The sequence below is a fragment of the Anabrus simplex genome, chromosome 1 (assembly GCF_040414725.1).
Source record: "Anabrus simplex isolate iqAnaSimp1 chromosome 1, ASM4041472v1, whole genome shotgun sequence".
Lineage (NCBI taxonomy): Eukaryota > Metazoa > Arthropoda > Insecta > Orthoptera > Tettigoniidae > Anabrus > Anabrus simplex.
In genome coordinates this window covers 841,689,363-841,707,279 of record NC_090265.1, presented here as the reverse complement: position 1 = coordinate 841,707,279, position 17,917 = coordinate 841,689,363, and the positions used below count along the sequence as shown (strand labels likewise).

The 17,917-nt window shown below is 37.6% G+C and overlaps 1 protein-coding gene across 2 annotated transcripts in view; it reads right to left on the bottom strand.

Annotated features, from left to right (window-relative positions):
• LOC136857615 (polypeptide N-acetylgalactosaminyltransferase 1) overlaps positions 1 to 17,917 on the bottom strand; it is a 145,533-nt gene that overhangs the window by 26,909 nt on the left and 100,707 nt on the right. For both annotated transcript variants that reach the window (XM_067136399.2, XM_067136400.2), the window contains exons 5-7: positions 17,251 to 17,420; positions 10,495 to 10,662; positions 1,668 to 1,878 (exon numbers count right to left, since the gene is read on the bottom strand). In XM_067136399.2, the coding sequence (XP_066992500.1) occupies positions 1,668 to 1,878; positions 10,495 to 10,662; positions 17,251 to 17,420 (549 nt within the window). The remainder of the gene's footprint in view (positions 1 to 1,667; positions 1,879 to 10,494; positions 10,663 to 17,250; positions 17,421 to 17,917) is intronic.

Below are 17,917 nucleotides of genomic sequence, written 5' to 3'. Positions count from 1 at the left end.
AGCCACCCTGAAAATGCCGAGGATGAGGCCAACTAAGCGGTCTGTGTTTTGGAGTGATGTGCATGCATTATATTATTCAGTCCTTTTTTTTTTTTAATTTCTCTTACCTTTAGAACTGTTCAGGTTAGTTAAAAGTGTATATATTCTTGATCACCAAAAAATAGTGCACATTCTGTATATAATATAACAGTGATAAAGCTGGTTTTTATTACCTCTGTGTTTCCTAGAACTTCATGGACTGTTTATACTTTTTCCTTTTGTGTGGAATATTCCATCAATATACCCTTAAAATACTAAATTGGTGAGTTTGATTTCTTTGTATATTTTTCTCTATATTTTCCTGAATTAAATGACATGTAATACTTAATTATTAGTCCAATATTTTCTTTTGTGTAATTTTATGAAAAGTTGCTTGCAAAATTCCCAGAAATGGTTAGTGGTTGGAGGTGATATAGTCACCAGTTGCAGGGTTAAGTGTTTTTTTTGGGTTATGTACACAACATGGATGGTTGAACATGATTACGATAATACAATAAGTGGCACAAAATATCACAGATTAGCAGTAGAGAAGAAGAGGAGAGAAAGTGAATTGTTCTCTCAAACACCAAAATTAGGATTGTTTTCCACAGGATCCAAACTATAACTCAAACAACTTCTCACACAATGACGAAAATAAAAATGATGGTAACGGCACAGAAAACTTTGATGAGTGTATGCCCAATTTTAGTTGCATTTCCATTGGTCTGCTGTTGGAACTGCAAGTGAAAATCTTGAAGACGATCTAGTACCAAGAGAAGGTGTTTTTTAAACCAAACAATTACCCTTATTTTTGGCTTATGAATAATGTCACTAAAGACTACTATGCTTAAAAGTAGAGTGTACCGGAATCAGGACATTTTCTGTAATTCTATGCGGGTGTATTCAGAAAATTAGCGATTTCCTACAAAAGTGCTGTTTGAAAGAAAGCTTTGAAATGGAGACATCATGAAATGTGAATATCTGGGTTTTTTCTGCAGCCAACGATCTGTTGTAAAACTTTTGGAGGGACATCTCAATTTGCAACAACTAGCTTCAATGATTGGAAGCACGGAAGTCAGAGGTTAAAGGACTCCTCGAAGAATTGGAGAAAAAGGAGTGCAGAATCATTAGGGAAATCACGGTATCCAATTACAAGAATGGCAATCCACCAAAAAAGATCTAACATGGAAGTCTATAACAAAATAGATAAACTTACAGACACGATCCGCAAAAGACAGGCATGATTTTAGAGACACCTCAAACGAATGGACGGAAACAGGTTGACCAAACAGATCTTTCACTTGTTTGATTCAAAACCTAAAACACCAATGAAGACCTTCAAGTACTACAGATCAAACTGGAAGATGCCTTTGACAGAGGACTTTTCTGAAAAAAGATAGTGACGAACGGGCTAAACCGAGATGAACATCCAAAAAGAAGACATGGTGTCCCTTGGACAGTGGAACACAAGCATGCTCACTCAGAAAGAATGAGGGAATTCTGGGTCCAAAAGAAAGCAAAGTTCACTGCTAAATGTCATAAGACTTAACGTGTTTCTCAATGGCTTCAGAGAAAAAATAATAATAACAACAACAACAACAACACTCATTCCCTTTCTTCTATTCTATCAACAGTAACATCATACTCACTTGAAAGGTTCCGAAATATCTTGTTTTCTCCGCTTGATCTCTCCTCCACCCAAAGTATACCAACGAAAATGAAGTTCCCAATTAAATGCTCCCCAGTGAAGTTCAAAACTTCTGACATATGCAAAGGTATCATCGCTGATAATGTCAATGACTGGGCAGACAACGCGTGTTCTGTCTTCAGCTATTCTGGCTAATAAACTTTCAAGCCAGCCTGGAAACACAAACAACTCATTATTAAAAACAGTAAATTCTATTCATCATCCTCTAGACAGAGGTTACCCAGCAGACAAAGCATTCCAAACACGAGTTATAGTATATCTTATAATCAGACTAGTACACAAGCCTATCCTCAACATTCGGAATTACTATCTAGAAAGTAATTGGAAATTCTAAATGGAATCTTAATACGATCTTATGAATAAAAGTTACACCTTCCAGGCTTTATACGGCATTTGAATGGAATCAAAACAGGTATTATTGTATTTCCTTACAAACCATATTGAGTGCATTTGTAGCTCGGAGTTGTACTTTGATGTCTATGGAACTGCATACTCTTGAGAAAGCTACATACAACTGCCCAAAATAAATCACCATCAACAGTGTCATACGCCCTCCCTCCATATGAGCACTGTGGAGAGGTTTGGAATTTAATCCAGACTTTTGGCACACATTCCAGTGATTAGAAATTGTATACCACCACCTCCCCTACCGTGCCGATTAACATTCTGATGGTAAAAATATTTTCAATGAACGGGACTCGCACTGGCTAGTCATGGTGTCAGACCATATAAACCATATAAACCATAAAAAAATAGTCCAAGTTTTTAAAGGTGGAGGAAAGTACTTTCAATACTCCATTTTGTAAGATCTCTGATGAACGTCTGTGTTTATCCACCAAAATTAAATACAAAATCAGCTTGAAGAAAGTTTAACAGATTGTTTTCATAATTTCTGTGAACAGATATAATCACAAGTAAAATCTAGCTTTGTACTGTGCTGTATGTTAGTTTGCTATTCACTTACATTGCTTCATACACATTTTAAAGCATGAAAATAACTCATTCTACTTACATACTATAAATATTGTCTACTTACATAAAACTTATTTATTTACTGCATGTTAACACATTTCAGTAGCTAACAGCTACATAAGGTGCACCACTGGAACCTCGAAGGATATCCTCCACTATCGCCCTTATGAACGGATGTGACTTGATTTTCTTAAACATCGGGACATCCCTCAGCCAATATTACAGCATTTATAATTTGAATTAAAGAAGACCAATCCATCTTTTCATGCATATATACAGTATAACAGATATGTTTTCATATGTTTCACAATCAAGTTCAACATTGTGATTTTTAACAAAAACATTGTAACGTTCATGAGAAATGTATAAAAAAGCAGTGTATTCCTAATATCCATGTTCTCACAACTCAATTTCTTTAGAGTACCAACAGACAGTGGTATTAATGTCGCTTTTTTTTTTTCTGATTAAGTGTTAAGTCCTCCTCTGTGAACCATGTGACCTTGCCGCGGTGGGGAGGCTTGCGTGTCCCAATGATGCAGATAGCCGAGCCGCAGGTGCAACCATATCGGATGGGTATCTGTTGAGAGACCAGACTAACGAATGGTTCATCGAAAGGGGGGTAGCAGCCTTTCGGTAGTTGCAGTCTAGATGATTGACTGATACGGCCTTGTAATAATACTCAACATGGCTTAGCTGTGTTGATACTGCTACACGGCTGAAAGCAACGGGAGACTACAGCCGTAACCACCTCCCGAGGACATGCAGCTCTCTCAGTATGAAAGATGTACTGATGATGGCTTCCTCCCGGGTAAAATATTCCGGAGGTAAACTAGTCCCCCATTCGGATCTCCGGGTGGGGACTACACGAGAGGGGGCGATCATCAGGAAGATGGATACTGACATTCTGCGAGTCGGAGCGTGGAATGTTAGGAGTTTGAATCGTTGTGGTAGGTTAGAGAATCTGAAAAGGGAGATGGATAGGCTAAAGTTAGATGTAGTTGGTATAAGTGAAGTACGTTGGCAGGAAGAACAGGATTTTTGGTCAGGCGACTACCGAATTATCAACACGAAATCAAACAGGGGTAATGCAGGAGTTGGTTTAATAATGAATAAAAAAATAGGGCAGCGGATAAGCTACTACGACCAGCATAGTGAAAGAATTATTGTCGCCAAGATAGACACCAAACCAATGCCCACCACAATAGTGCAGGTCTATATGCCTACTAGTTCAGCGGATGATGAAGAAATTGAAAGAATATATGAGGAGATAGAAGATTTAATACAATATGTCAAAGGTGACGAGAATCTAATTGTGATGGGAGACTGGAACGCAGTGGTAGGCCAAGGAAGAGAAGGTAGCACAGTAGGAGAATTCGGATTGGGACAAAGGAACGAAAGAGGAAGTCGGCTGGTTGAATTCTGCACTGACCATAATTTAGTCCTCGCCAATACTTGGTTCAAACACCACAAACGACGGCTGTATACGTGGACGAGACCTGGAGACACTGGAAGGTATCAAATAGACTTCATTATGATTAGGCAGAGATTCAGAAACCAGGTGTTGGATTGCAAAACTTTCCCAGGAGCAGACGTGGACTCTGACCACAACTTGTTGGTCATGAAATGCCATCTGAAGTTGAAGAAATTGAAGAAAGGAAAGAATGCAAAAAGATGGGATCTAGACAAGCTGAAAGAAAAGAGTGTGATGGATCGTTTCAAGGAACATGTTGCACAAGGACTAAATGAAAAGGCCGAAAGAAACACAGTAGAGGAAGAGTGGAGAGTCATGAAAAATGAAGTCAGTAGGGCTGCTGAAGAAATGTTAGGAAGGAAGAAAAGATCAACTAAGAATCAGTGGATAACTCAGGAGATACTAGACCTGATTGATGAACGACGAAAATACAAGAATGCTAGAAATGAAGAGGGCAGAAAAGAATACAGGCGATTAAAGAATGAAGTGGATAGAAAGTGCAAGGTAGCTAAGGAAGAATGGCTGAAGGAGAAGTGCAAGGATGTCGAAGGCTGTATGGTCCTGGGAAAGGTAGATGCTGCATACAGGAAAATCAAGGAAACCTTTGGAGAAAGGAAATCTAGGTGCATGAATATTAAGAGCTCAGATGGAAAGCCACTTCTAGGGAAAGAAGACAAAGCAGAAAGATGGCAGGAGCATATCCAACAGTTGTATCAAGGTAACGATGTAGATAATTTGGTTCTGGAACATGAAGAGGCTGTTGATGCTGATGAAATGGGAGACCCAATTTTGAGGTCAGAGTTTGACAGAGCTGTGAGTGACCTAAATAGGAACAAGGCACCTGGAATTGATGATATTCCCTCTGAATTACTGACTGCCTTAGGAGAAACCAGCATGGTAAGGTTATTTCATTTAGTGTGCAAGATGTATGAGACAGGAGAAGTCCCATCCGATTTTCGGCAGAATGTTGTTATACCTATTCCCAAGAAAGCCGGTGCTGACAGGTGTGAAAACTACCGCACTATTAGTTTAGTATCTCATGCCTGCAAAATTTTAACATGTATTATTTACAGAAGAATGGAAAAACAAGTTGAAGCTGAGTTGGGGGAAGATCAATTTGGCTTCAGAAGAAATGTAGGAACACGTGAAGCAATCCTGACTTTACGTCTGATCTTAGAGGATCGAATCAAGAAGGACAAGCCCACGTACATGGCATTCGTAGATCTAGAAAAGGCATTCGATAATGTTGATTGGACCAGGCTGTTTATGATTCTGAAGATGATAGGGATCAAATACCGAGAACGAAGAATTATCTACAACCTGTATAAAAATCAGTCTGCAGTGATAAGAATCGAGGGCTTTGAAAAAGAAGCTGCAATCCAGAAAGGAGTGAGGCAAGGCTGCAGTTTGTCCCCTCTCCTTTTCAATGTTTACATAGAACAGGCAGTAAAGGAAATCAAAGAGAAATTTGGAAAGGGAATCACAGTCCAAGGAGAGGAAATCAAAACCTTGAGATTTGCCGATGATATTGTTATTTTATCTGAGACTGCAGAAGATCTCGAGAAGTTGCTGAATGGTATGGATGAAGTCTTAGGTAAGGAGTACAAGATGAAAATAAATAAATCCAAAACAAAAGTAATGGAGTGCAGTCGAACGAAGGCAGGTGATGCAGGAAATATTAGATTAGGAAACGAAGTCTTAAAGGAAGTAGATGAATATTGTTACTTGGGTAGTAAAATAACCAACAATGGCAGAAGTAAGGAGGACATAAAATGCAGACTAGCACAAGCAAGGAAGAGCTTTCTTAAGAAAAGAAATTTGCTCACTTCAAACATTGATATCGGAATTAGAAAGATGTTTTTGAAGACTTTTGTGTGGAGCGTGGCATTGTATGGAAGTGAAACATGGACGATAACTAGCTCAGAAAGAAAGAGAATAGAAGCTTTTGAAATGTGGTGTTATAGAAGAATGCTGAAGGTGAGATGGATAGATCGAATCACGAATGAAGAGATACTGAATCGAATTGGTGAGAGGAGAGCGATTTGGCTAAATTTGACGAGAAGAAGAGATAGAATGATAGGACACATCTTAAGACACCCAGGACTTGTTCAGTTGGTTTTTGAAGGAAGTGTAGGTGGCAAGAACGGTAGGGGTAGACCAAGGTATGAATATGACAAACAGATTAGAGCAGATGTAGGATGCAATAGTTACGTAGAAATGAAAAGGTTAGCACAGGATAGGGTGGCATGGAGGGCTGCATCAAACCAGTCTATGGACTGATGACTCAAACACAAGTGTTAAGTTTTAGATACAGACTACACAGAATATTTTTTAACTACTGTTTATATAAGTTATGTGTGTGTTTTTTATGATCATTTATAGTCCCTAACTTATTGGGATCCAACTCCATTAGACTGTCATTTTATCCAATCAAATGTTAAATATTAGATACAGGCTGTAATGAACATTTTGAATGTGCATATATTATGTGTTTTTGAGATCATCTATGGTCCTAGCTTCTTTGGATTTAACCTCATATTTGGAATGTTACTATGTCCTTATCTAACAATGTCATATTGTGAACAGCCGAGAATGGCCGTAATATTGGCCAAAATTAGTACTATTAAAAGAAAAATTGTTTTCTGATTAGGTGGTTAAATAAAGGATTTTAGTAGAAAAATAAGTCATATCCATCAATATGGGCCTAACAATGAAGTTCATTGCTTACACGAACAATTTGGTTATTTAAACATTTTCAAATTGTATAAACTAGAGCTGCTTGACTAAGTGGTATGTAATACCAATATAGTTGGTCCGTTATTGGACATTATAAATGTTCCAGCTAATTCATTCCAGGTTGCCAGCGTTTCGCCCTAGTGTGCTAAGTTAGGCTCATCACTTGGTAAATAGCACACCTACCAAGACTCATGGCTAGTGCAAACCGTTGAGGCCACTGCATAGGTTACATGGAGCCACCGGCAGTGCCAATGCACTATGAGAGACTTTGTCTCATTTTCAAAAATTGATGCCTGCCTGGCCATCAGATGATAAAGATGTTGATTCCCATAGGGAACCTGAAATATTTGTTCCGAATGAGAAAATGTATAATACCAATATAGTAGGTCCGTTATTCGACAGATTGCAGATATATCAACTTGTATATCATCTAATGGCCAAGCAGGCATCAATTTTTGGTAATGAGAGACTTTCTCTCCTAGTGAATTGGCACTGCCGGTGGCTTCAATTAGCCTACATAGTGGCCTCCACGGTATGCACTAGCCATGCGTCTTGGTGGGTGTGCTAAGTACCAACTGATGAGCCCAACTTAGCACACGAGGGCGAAACGCTGGCAACCAGAAATGAGTTAGCTGAAAAATTTATAATGCCCAATAACGGACCATTTATATTGGTATTATAAATTTATAATGTCTCATAATGGACCAACTACATTGGTATTATAAATTTACTCATTTGGAACAAATATTTCAGGTTCCCTATGGGAATCAACATCTTTATCATCTGATGGCCAAGCAGGAATCAAGTTTTGAAAATGAGGAAAAGTCTCTCACAGTGCACTGGCACTGCTGGTGGCTCCAAATAGCCTATGCAGTGGCCTCTACAGTATGCACTAGCCATGCGTCTTGGTGGGTGTGCCATTTACCAACTGATGAGCCCAACTTGGCACACTGGGGTGAAACACTGGCAACCAGGAATGAGTTAACTGGAAAATTTATAATGTCCAATAACGGACCAACTAATTTAGATTGTCAACACAGCCTGAACGACAATTGGGCCGAAACTATATATACCACTTTGTAGAACTTTTATAACAGCTATACCACGCGCTTGAGTCCTCTGTCGTTGTTTTCTCAAACTTATAGCAGCTTAATTTTGCACATGCTCGCTTCTAAACTCAATGATTCCACCTGCTCAAGGCACGTGCTTTCACCATTTTGTTTGCATCGTGCAAAGTGTTTAGTCTGTGATTTGTGATTTGCTGCTGCTATCATGAGTGGATCACTGAAAGTAGAATCATAGAGATGTTAGAAGAGATATTTGATGACAGTGGTAGACGATTCAGATCCAGACCCTGATTTCGAACTCCATGTTATGGCAATCACAAATGCATTTGTGTTGTACCGGGAAACACAGGATGAAAGTACCAGAAAAAATGCCATCTACGACAGTTCATGGTTGAGTTAGGTGAAGCTCTTGTAGTAAAATCTGGAACTGATGTCCACCAGCAACCAGGATTAAGCACAGCCTCTAACAGATTGCTAGGACAGCATTTTGTTTAGAGGATTCCTCCAACAGATAAGAAAGCACAACCAATGCGCACTTGCAAAGTCTCGGCAGATAAAGGAAAAGCGGAAAATGGGAATGTAACAAGAAAAGAGACATGCTGGTGGTGTCCAATGAGTTCTGTAGCACTTTGTATACCGGTACCTGAATGCTTCAAACTATTCCACATTGAAGCTCAGTAGTAGTAGTAGTAGTAGTAGTAGTAGTAGTTTTTTTTTTTTTTTTTTTTTTTTTTGTTATGGCAGGGGAAAATCTTTTAAAGACACCACTCTGTGTGGGAGTTGGATTTCCACCAACTAAAAACCCCTGCCCTCTTCACTCAAACCATTCTGGAACTGCTTGTCGGCATGACATCAGAATGGAGTGATGTATGTTATTAAGTTCTTCCTTTCTCTTCTTTCTCCTTCATCCCCATAATGCTTGTCGCCATTGCCTTTACTGTGTTCCAGGCAAACGGGCTCTCTAACATAATCTGAACCAGATTCCCTGGCGTGAGTTGTCGGCCAAGTTGTTGGCAGGCTTTTCTTCGTTCTTCTTCCCATCGAACACAGTAGAAAAAGGTGTGTTCTACTGTATCCCTTTCAGAACAGTACCAACAACCATCTCCCTGCGTCTTTCCCATCTTCATGGCGTATACGCCGAATCTTCCATGTCCTGTCAGGATCTGCGACAGATAGTAATCTACCTGCCGATGTCTACATTTAAGCCAGTCTCCTATGTTGGGTATTAGCTTTTTTGTCCATTGGCCAACATCGGTTGTGCCATCCCATCGGTCTTGCCACTCTAGTAAGAGTTGGTTCCTCGAGGCTTTCTTTTCCTCAGCAGATATAGTTGCACCCCTTTCATGCCAAAGTTTTCTCTCTGCAACGAGGAGGTCGATGGGAATACTGGCAGCTACAACTTGTAAAGCTGCTGTCGAAACAGTTCGATATGCACAGGTAACTCTGAGCAGCATTTTCCTCTGTACTCTTTCCATAGCTCTTCGGTGAATCTTCCTCCTGAGTGCATTGTGCCAGATAGGTGCAGCATAAAGTAAAATGGAATATACTGCAGAGCACATAATCTGTCTCTTAACTGTTCTTGGTCCCCCGATGTTAGGCATAAGTCTGGCTAATGCCGATGCCTTCTTCTCTGCCTTTTGGGTTACTGCCTTCACATGTGCACCAAATGTGCAATTCCTGTCAATAAGAACCCCAAGGTATCGTACAGACTTTCCTGGGATAATCACTGTATCATTTAATAAGAAACGGACATTTTTCCAATTCCTGGAACCTTTCAAAATTACAGCCTCAGTCTTATGTGGAGCCAATCTCAACTTATTATTTACCATCCAAAGGTTAACTCGTCTCAGTGATTCATTTACTCGGAAGGTCAGTTCTTCTACATTCTCTGCTATTACCACTATTGCAAGGTCATCTGCATAACCAATAGGGTAGTAGTAGTAGTAGTAGTAGCAGTAGCAGTAGTAGTAGTAGTAGCAGTAGCAGTAGTAGTAGTAGTAGTAGTAGTAGTAGTAGTAGTAGTAGTAGTAGTAGTAGTAGTAGTAGTAAAAGGCATGCTGTTGGAAAATGTGTAGTGTGAAAAGTATTCAGTAGATCTTAATGCAACTTTTTAATCTGTAAAATAAACACTTTTAATTTTTTGATGATATAAATGTGTTGCAATTGCAACCTACTTACTATTTTCTACAATTGTTTAAAAACCTTCAAAATATGGCAGTCCGCCTGCCCATATGCCACCTTAAGACATGGTCTTCAATCTGTTAATACTACAGTTCATATTTAAATAAAGTCTGTTTTGAATTTAAACAATACTGCATAAACACAGGAGCATCAATACGGGACTAAACGCTAGAAAGAAGGAGAAGAAGAAGATTATCACAGTATAAAATTAAATGCATACTTAAAATAGCATGCTTTTAAAATATCAACAAGATACACTAATGTACATGATTTTAAAAATGGCTTGTAATCTCACTGTGGGTTCATTAGCTGTAAAGTTTTGTTTACTGCAACTTACTTACCCGTGGTACATTCACAGTGTGCATCTAGGAATGTAAGTACTTTCCCTTCAGCTCGCCTTGCACCCATCAAACGAGCTCGAACCAGACCAGCCCGTTTAGGCACCCGTATCACCTTCGTTCGGACAGGTAGCTGAGCCACGTAATCATCTAGAGGTTTCTTTAGAAATGCTGTGGAATATAAGTGAAAACACTGCAATGAAAATCTAAATCAAATAGAAAAACACAAAGTTAACTTCAACTTTTCCCTAAAAGATAAAAATTCCTTCATATTTCCTTCAATTATGTGATTCATAGTTATTTCTGCTACATTTTGAAGTACTCTCCCTTTGAATGCTAGAAATTAATATTCTCACAGAAAATTTAATGTGGTTTGCGAAAATCACAGGCTGTGTCCATCCAGCGGAATTGTGTGATGGGTGATGAATGAATGGGTGAATGAGTATATTTCTTAAAAATCAGAAGTGTTTTTCCTACATACAAGGTTATACTTCAGTTTCTTGTTTTCATTACTAGAGACGAGTTCTCGACACTTTCAATACCTCAATACCTTCAACACTCGAGAGGTATCAATATCAAACAATACTAATACAGATGAGCATGAAACTTTTTGATACTATGACAATAGAATATAAAACTTTTTAATTAATATTGTCAACTTACCAAAAGTAGTAGAATAATAATGTTATTCACTTTACGTCCCACTAACTACTTTTATGGTTTTCAGAGAGACCAAGGTGCTAGAATTATGTCCCACAGGAGTTCTTTTAAGTGCCTGTAAATCTACCGACATGAGACTAACATATTTGAGTACCTTCAAATACCACCGGACTGAGCCATGATCAAACCTGCCAAATTGGGGACAGAAGGCCAGCTCCTCAGCAGTCTGAGCCACTCAACCCGGCACAACCCAGTGTTAAAGTAGTCGCAAGGAGAACATGCCGTAACTCATAAATTTCAAAATAGCAGGTAGCAGATATAGCAACAACTTGTACTCAATGAGTATTGAATTTTCACGACCGAATTGTAATAGCAACCAACTTTCAACCTATTAGGTTGTGTTACGTACATTTAGTACGTGTTGAAGAGATGTTATGTAAAGAACAAAAATGGCCAACAGGACACCAGTGGGATCCGAACCCACAATCTCATTTATAGCTCTGCTCGAGGCGGTACCCAGGAATTTTTTTCAGAGGGGGGTTAGGATTGGGGGAGGGGTTCCGAAAACAAAAGCTATAGTAACAAATATTTTTTACTTTCAAACAGATTTTACAGAAAGAAAAGTTTGAGGTTTAGATCAGTACCATTTACAACTCAACGGGTGAAGTAGGAAGGTAAATTCATGGTGGGCAGAACACGCTTTAACACGTACATGCAGTGCAACACAAAGATTTGTTTAAAATGGAGGTAACAAAATGACTCACTGTATTTAAAATATCTAGAGGTTCTTTTAAACATGAAACCAAATTTTAAGGTGCAAAATGTATTAAAAACATAAACAAACAAACAAACAAACAAACAAACAATCCATATACCTCACCAAAATTAAAATTTTCATTCATGTTTTCAGTAAATTTGTTAGCTATATTCATACAGAAACGTTTAAAGAAGGCTCAGGTTTTTATAGGTTAAATTCACTTGTTTATTTTGCAAATGCTTAATTTTATAATTTTTCTAATTTATTATAGGCTGTTTAAATTTGTCAAGTTCATTGTTATTTCGGAGGGGGTTTGAACCCACTACCCCCCCACTGGTACCGCTTTGGCCTTGCTGATTCCGTAACTAAAGAGACCTTTCTCTGAATTTCTACAGATGTTCTGGTGCCAGTAGGCCTGAGGTATACATTTATTTAAAAGTCATATACTGTACCTGGGCAATAACATGTGCCAAATTGTAGCTTGAGGGAGATATTTTCAAATGTGATATTGCACTAATTTGTAGCATTATTTATTTTCAGTTTGGATGGCTATGGATAAACCACACTCCACCTACAAAATAATGTTGTTCTGAGGGTAACTAGTAACAGGGACTTCCAGTAAACAAATCCTGTGGTCTATTTATACTATCAAATCACAAGCAAGGAAGCAACTTATTGTACAAATGTCACCACCTTTAGCATGAAAACTGACTTTGATTTTACATTACTGTTTTAAAATTTCAAGTCAGTTGTAATTTTGAAGTGACAGAGTTAATGCATTTCATATATACCACTTTTGGATAATATGAGTGAAGTGTGGAACTATTTCCAAATGGATCCTCTCAGTGATAACTGTGCCATTTTCTGCATTTGTAAGAAAAGTTTCTCACAAAGAAGAAAAATTTAACAACACTAGCAACCTGAGGAAGCATGTCACCTCTGTTCTTAAAATTGTTTTTACTGAACATGAACATCTCAACAAAAATGTTTGAAACAGTGAGAGTGTAACAAATGAAATGAAATGGCGTATGGCTTTTAGTGCCGGGAGTGTCCGAGGACATGTTTGGATCACCAGGTGCAGGTCTTTCAATGTGACTCCCGTAGGCGACCTGCGCATCATGATGAGAATGAAATGATGGTGAAGACAACACATACACCCAGCCCCCGTGTCAGCGAAATTAAGCAATGATGGCTAAAATTCCCGACCCTGCAGGGAATCGAACCCAGGGCCCCTGTGACCAAAGGCCAGCACGCTAACCATTTAGCCATGGAGCCGGTCAGTGTAACAAATGAAGAAATGGCAGTGAAAGAGCCTGTGCCTGTTCATTCCATTTCGAGTCATTGTCCTTGTTATCATCACCATCAACATCATCACAGTGCTCAAATACTAGCCATCCTACTCTCACATATTTTCTGGTTGGTAAATCCAAATTTAAAGCAGGAAATAATCAATTATTTTAAAAATTTATTTCAAATTGCCTAGTATGTGGTGTTTGTACAGTGGTATTATGCAAGAAAATGACACCAAAATAATTGTCAGCTAACACTTCTGAAGATGAAATCATCACAACTACCTGAAAGAAGATATGTTATTCTCTTCTTTCAGGAGTTTATGATTATTGGAAAACAAATACAAAGTTTCCATAGCTGCAAAAACTCGCTGAGAAATATTTATGTATACCACGGACAGCAGAATTTTCTGAGAGACTGCTTAGTGCAGCAAGATTCACGTGTGACAATAAAAGAAGTGAGAACGCTTGAATTTTTGAGCACTATTAAGTTAGCATTTAATCATGTGTCAAATACTTTTTTTAACATTTGTTTGTAAATAACTACTGACTAGAATGACATACCATAATATTTAATTCAATTTAATTTATTATACAGATACTGAAGTATTAACATAAAAATGCCTATTTTAGTAAATAACATTGTATTAAGAAATGTGTATTTACTATTTTATTTCAGGAATGGAAGTATTTGGGTATTCAAATAAACGACATCTACTGATAGAGAGTATTGACAAAAGCTGGTATTGACCCATCTCTAATTATAACTAGGGCCTACTGTCTTTTTTTAATTATTATTATTATTAAATGTTGTCATATTGAGCATACATTCCATTATTACTATCACTATTTTTTGTAGTATTACTACTGTACTACAATTAGTTTTACTATGTGATACATTGTCATAGTTGTTTGCAAGATGCAAGGAGTCTTTGATAATCACTACCTTCATAGCCCTTGTCTTTTTTCTACTGATACCTTCAGACCTCTTTCTCTTCTGATTAATGTTACAAGAGTATGGTTGCCTAATTGTACTACTTCTTAAAACAATTATTGGATTCGAACCCCACTGTCGGCAGCCCTGAAGATGGTTTTCTGTTGCTTCCCATTTTCATACCTTAATTAAGGCCATGGATGCTTCCTTCCCACTTCTAGCCCTTTCTTGTCCCATCATCATCATAAGACCTATCTGTGTCAGAGCAACATAAAGCAACTTGTAAAAAATATATTTCTTTTTTGCTTTAATACATTTCTATTTACTTTTTTGCCTTAACATTTTTGTTAAAGCAGGATTCCTTTCTTACTTTTTCTGCATTGGTGAGATAAAACTGACAGCCACAGACTGATTCAAAACAGAAATATTCAATTTTCACAGAAATGCTAAGCTTATAACAATGAATGTGGGTACTCTACTACCACACAGCATAGGATTATTGCTGTCATAAAAGCTACATCCTTAACAACTTAGAAAAACCTTGGATCAAAAGCAGAAAACAGTTATGTTCACTATAGTCTGTTTCTATTTTTCACTAGCTTGATGTACCCGTGCTTTGCTACAGAATTCTACATTGTATACAGAATTCTAGGTTAGGTAGTGTACATGTCGTGAGCAAGATTGTATTAAATTGCACAGCACCTAACGTTACCCTAGAAACGCGATGGTGAAATCACCATACGTCTTTTCTCATATGAAGACTGGGTTAGGGAATTTTCATTGTAATGGTAGGCTCCCTTGTCTACCATCAGTCACAATCAGGTTGGGGAGTTTTCATTATAATGGCAGACACACTCTCTCTCCACCTGCCTTTTTACATCCTCAGAAAGACCGTCTTAGTAGTTTTCCCAACTGAATTGAACATAGGTCATTACAATGACGTAAGTAGGAATAATGTGATTAAAAGCAATGCTTTCATATAAAATACTCGATCAAATGGAAAAACACACACTTTCTCACTTTTAACGAACAGTACTCCGCTGCCGATCTAACATTCCAGAGCTGGAATGACCAAGCCGAAGACAGCCGTGATCCGTGAACACACTTCGTCTTATTTCGGCCGGGTGGGGGTGTCAAATAGTGGAGACTCCCAGGGCAAAAACTAGGTCCTTTTACTAATCTGTTTCCTAGGAGTACCCGATGAGTCGGAAAATCGCAGTTCACTACACAGGTGGCAGAAAAATCTATCTGACTTGGACGTAAATTTTTCCTCCAAACCAGAGGAGAAACCCCGTCTTCACTGCTAATTTGGAATATAATGAATGTATAATTTAATAAAAGTCAAGAGGAAGAAGCTCTTTTTAAGAAAGGGCTCTTTTCAGGGTTGAATTTTTAGTTATTTAGTGAATTGTGGTGCTATAATTTGGAATAGGCCTAAATCATAAATCTAGACCAGGTCGTACTACTACTACTACTACTAAGTGAGCCTCTGCCTTAAGTATGCCCACTGCTCATTCAAACCAGCACGTCAGAGTAGGGATCGAATAGCTGGAATACTATGATGAACCAGTGTGTTACGTACCGGCAGTATCAGAAAATGTATGAACCAGAGGAATGGTACGCTAAAGAAGAAAGTTTTGCAACTCCCCAGCTATTTCCCGCCAATATTCAGTCAGGCTGTTATACTCGGTACACAGCAGTAATCCCATCTATCCAAGTTGAGCGGCAGCATAAGAGACAAAGAAGATCACAACAAACAATGGTCAATGTAATGTTATTGTTGATCAATGTTATGCACTTTCAATATTGTAGGCCTTTACATTTAGTTTTCTTCTGACTCTGAAATACCACTCTATCATAGTCGGTACGGTAAAACTGAATAAAACATAAATTGTCAGAAATTGTATTCTTTATAACTTTTGTTATGTAGTACTTTTCAATAGGACCAATAACATAGGTATTTAAAAATTAAATTTTAGGTGCCTTCCCCTAAGCTACAATTTTATCCAGGGTGAATAAAATTGTTCATAACTTAGACTGTAGTTTCTTATTCCCGGACTCTGTATACCGACTTTCATTAAATTCTGTTTACCCGTTTTCCCGTGGCTCGGCGTTGATATGGACTTGGCAACAAAAATACAAATTCATGAATATCTGTGTTATCAAAGCCAGTAGGGTAACAATGTATGACATAAATGATCGAAAATTTAATTCTATATGACTTTCATTATGTAGTATTTATCTATATGATCACTAATAATATAAATATTTGAGAATTAAATTTTAGGCCTTCCCCTAAACTACCATTCCACTCAGCGTGAGGAAAATTATTTATAGCCTAGATTGTAGTGGCTCATCTCCCGACTTCACATACCGATTTTCATTAAATTCTCTTCAGCTGTTTTCTCGTGATGCGTGTACAGACAGACAGACAGACAGACAGACAGACAGACAGACAGACAGACAGACAGACAGACAGACAGACAGACAGAAATTACGGAAAAGTAAAAATTGCATTTCCTTGTTACAATGGACATGACCGATACAGAAATACCATTCTTTTCAAATTCTGAGCAATATACTGACAAAACTCTTATTTTATATATCTAGATGTTTTTAGTTTTTTAAGATGATCAAATAACCTGCAAAACAAGGTGCATGCATATAAATAATTGAGAGTTTACTAGATATTATTTTATAACATATTTATATTTTATAATATTAATGGTGTACATTGTAAAATATAGTGATTAAGCATAAGAGTACCTTCACCACAAATACAGATGATATTTATCAATCTACCTTTCTGTGGTCTAATAGTCAATAATCCATAAGATATCCATCTAAGCACACATTTTCTTTCATTTAAGTAATTGTTTATTAAATATTCAGAAGGTCAAACAAGAAATGCTTTAGAGAACTGATGAAAAATACAGTAATTTACATGGGGAGTAATATTAAGTGACATGCAGAAACCTAACTGGAATAGTTTCAACCCATTCCCTCTTGAGAAATAATATGTAGAAACCACCATAACACTTCTAATACACTCAAATTTGATACTTTGAAACCAATAAATGTTCATAAACAAAATGAAACTTAAACTACAGGTTACCAACCTCTAGTGCTGGCATCATCCACAAGCAGAATTTCATTAAGTAAAGATCTTGGTGAACGATTTATAACACTGTGGACAGTTCGAAGAAGTGTTGACCAAGCTTCATTATGAAATACTATAATAATTGAGGTATCTGGTAGATTATCAATCTTCTTGTACTTGTTCGTACACCTACAAGAAAATAAAATAGCACTGGGAATTAGAATATTAATGTATGAAAATTTAGTGATGATGAATATTAATTACATCAATGATAAAATAGTTCAAGTTTAAGTAAACAGAAATTTACATGGTAAGTAAGAAAGGTATAACTAAATGGTTTAAAATCATTCTTCTCTTCTCAGATTTGAATTTAGAATCTTTAAATTTTTCACTTTTATAGCAAGAATAAAAACAAAGCAAAGTCATCTTCGTACAGGCCATGAAGGCCCTTGGAGGGGTGGAAGGTAAAGGCTTCCACTATCCTCCTGAAGTTCTCTCTCTCTGCACGAGGGAAGATGTAAAACAAACTGATAGATCGGGCTGCAAAAGAAATTGTATTACTACCACCTGGACCTGTGAACGTGCCTGCTAGGTATACAGTATTAAATACTTTAAATATTTTGTTCTCAGCTACACGAAACCATCTTGGTGTCCTAGGAATCACCCCCTGTGTGTGAGGGCAGTAG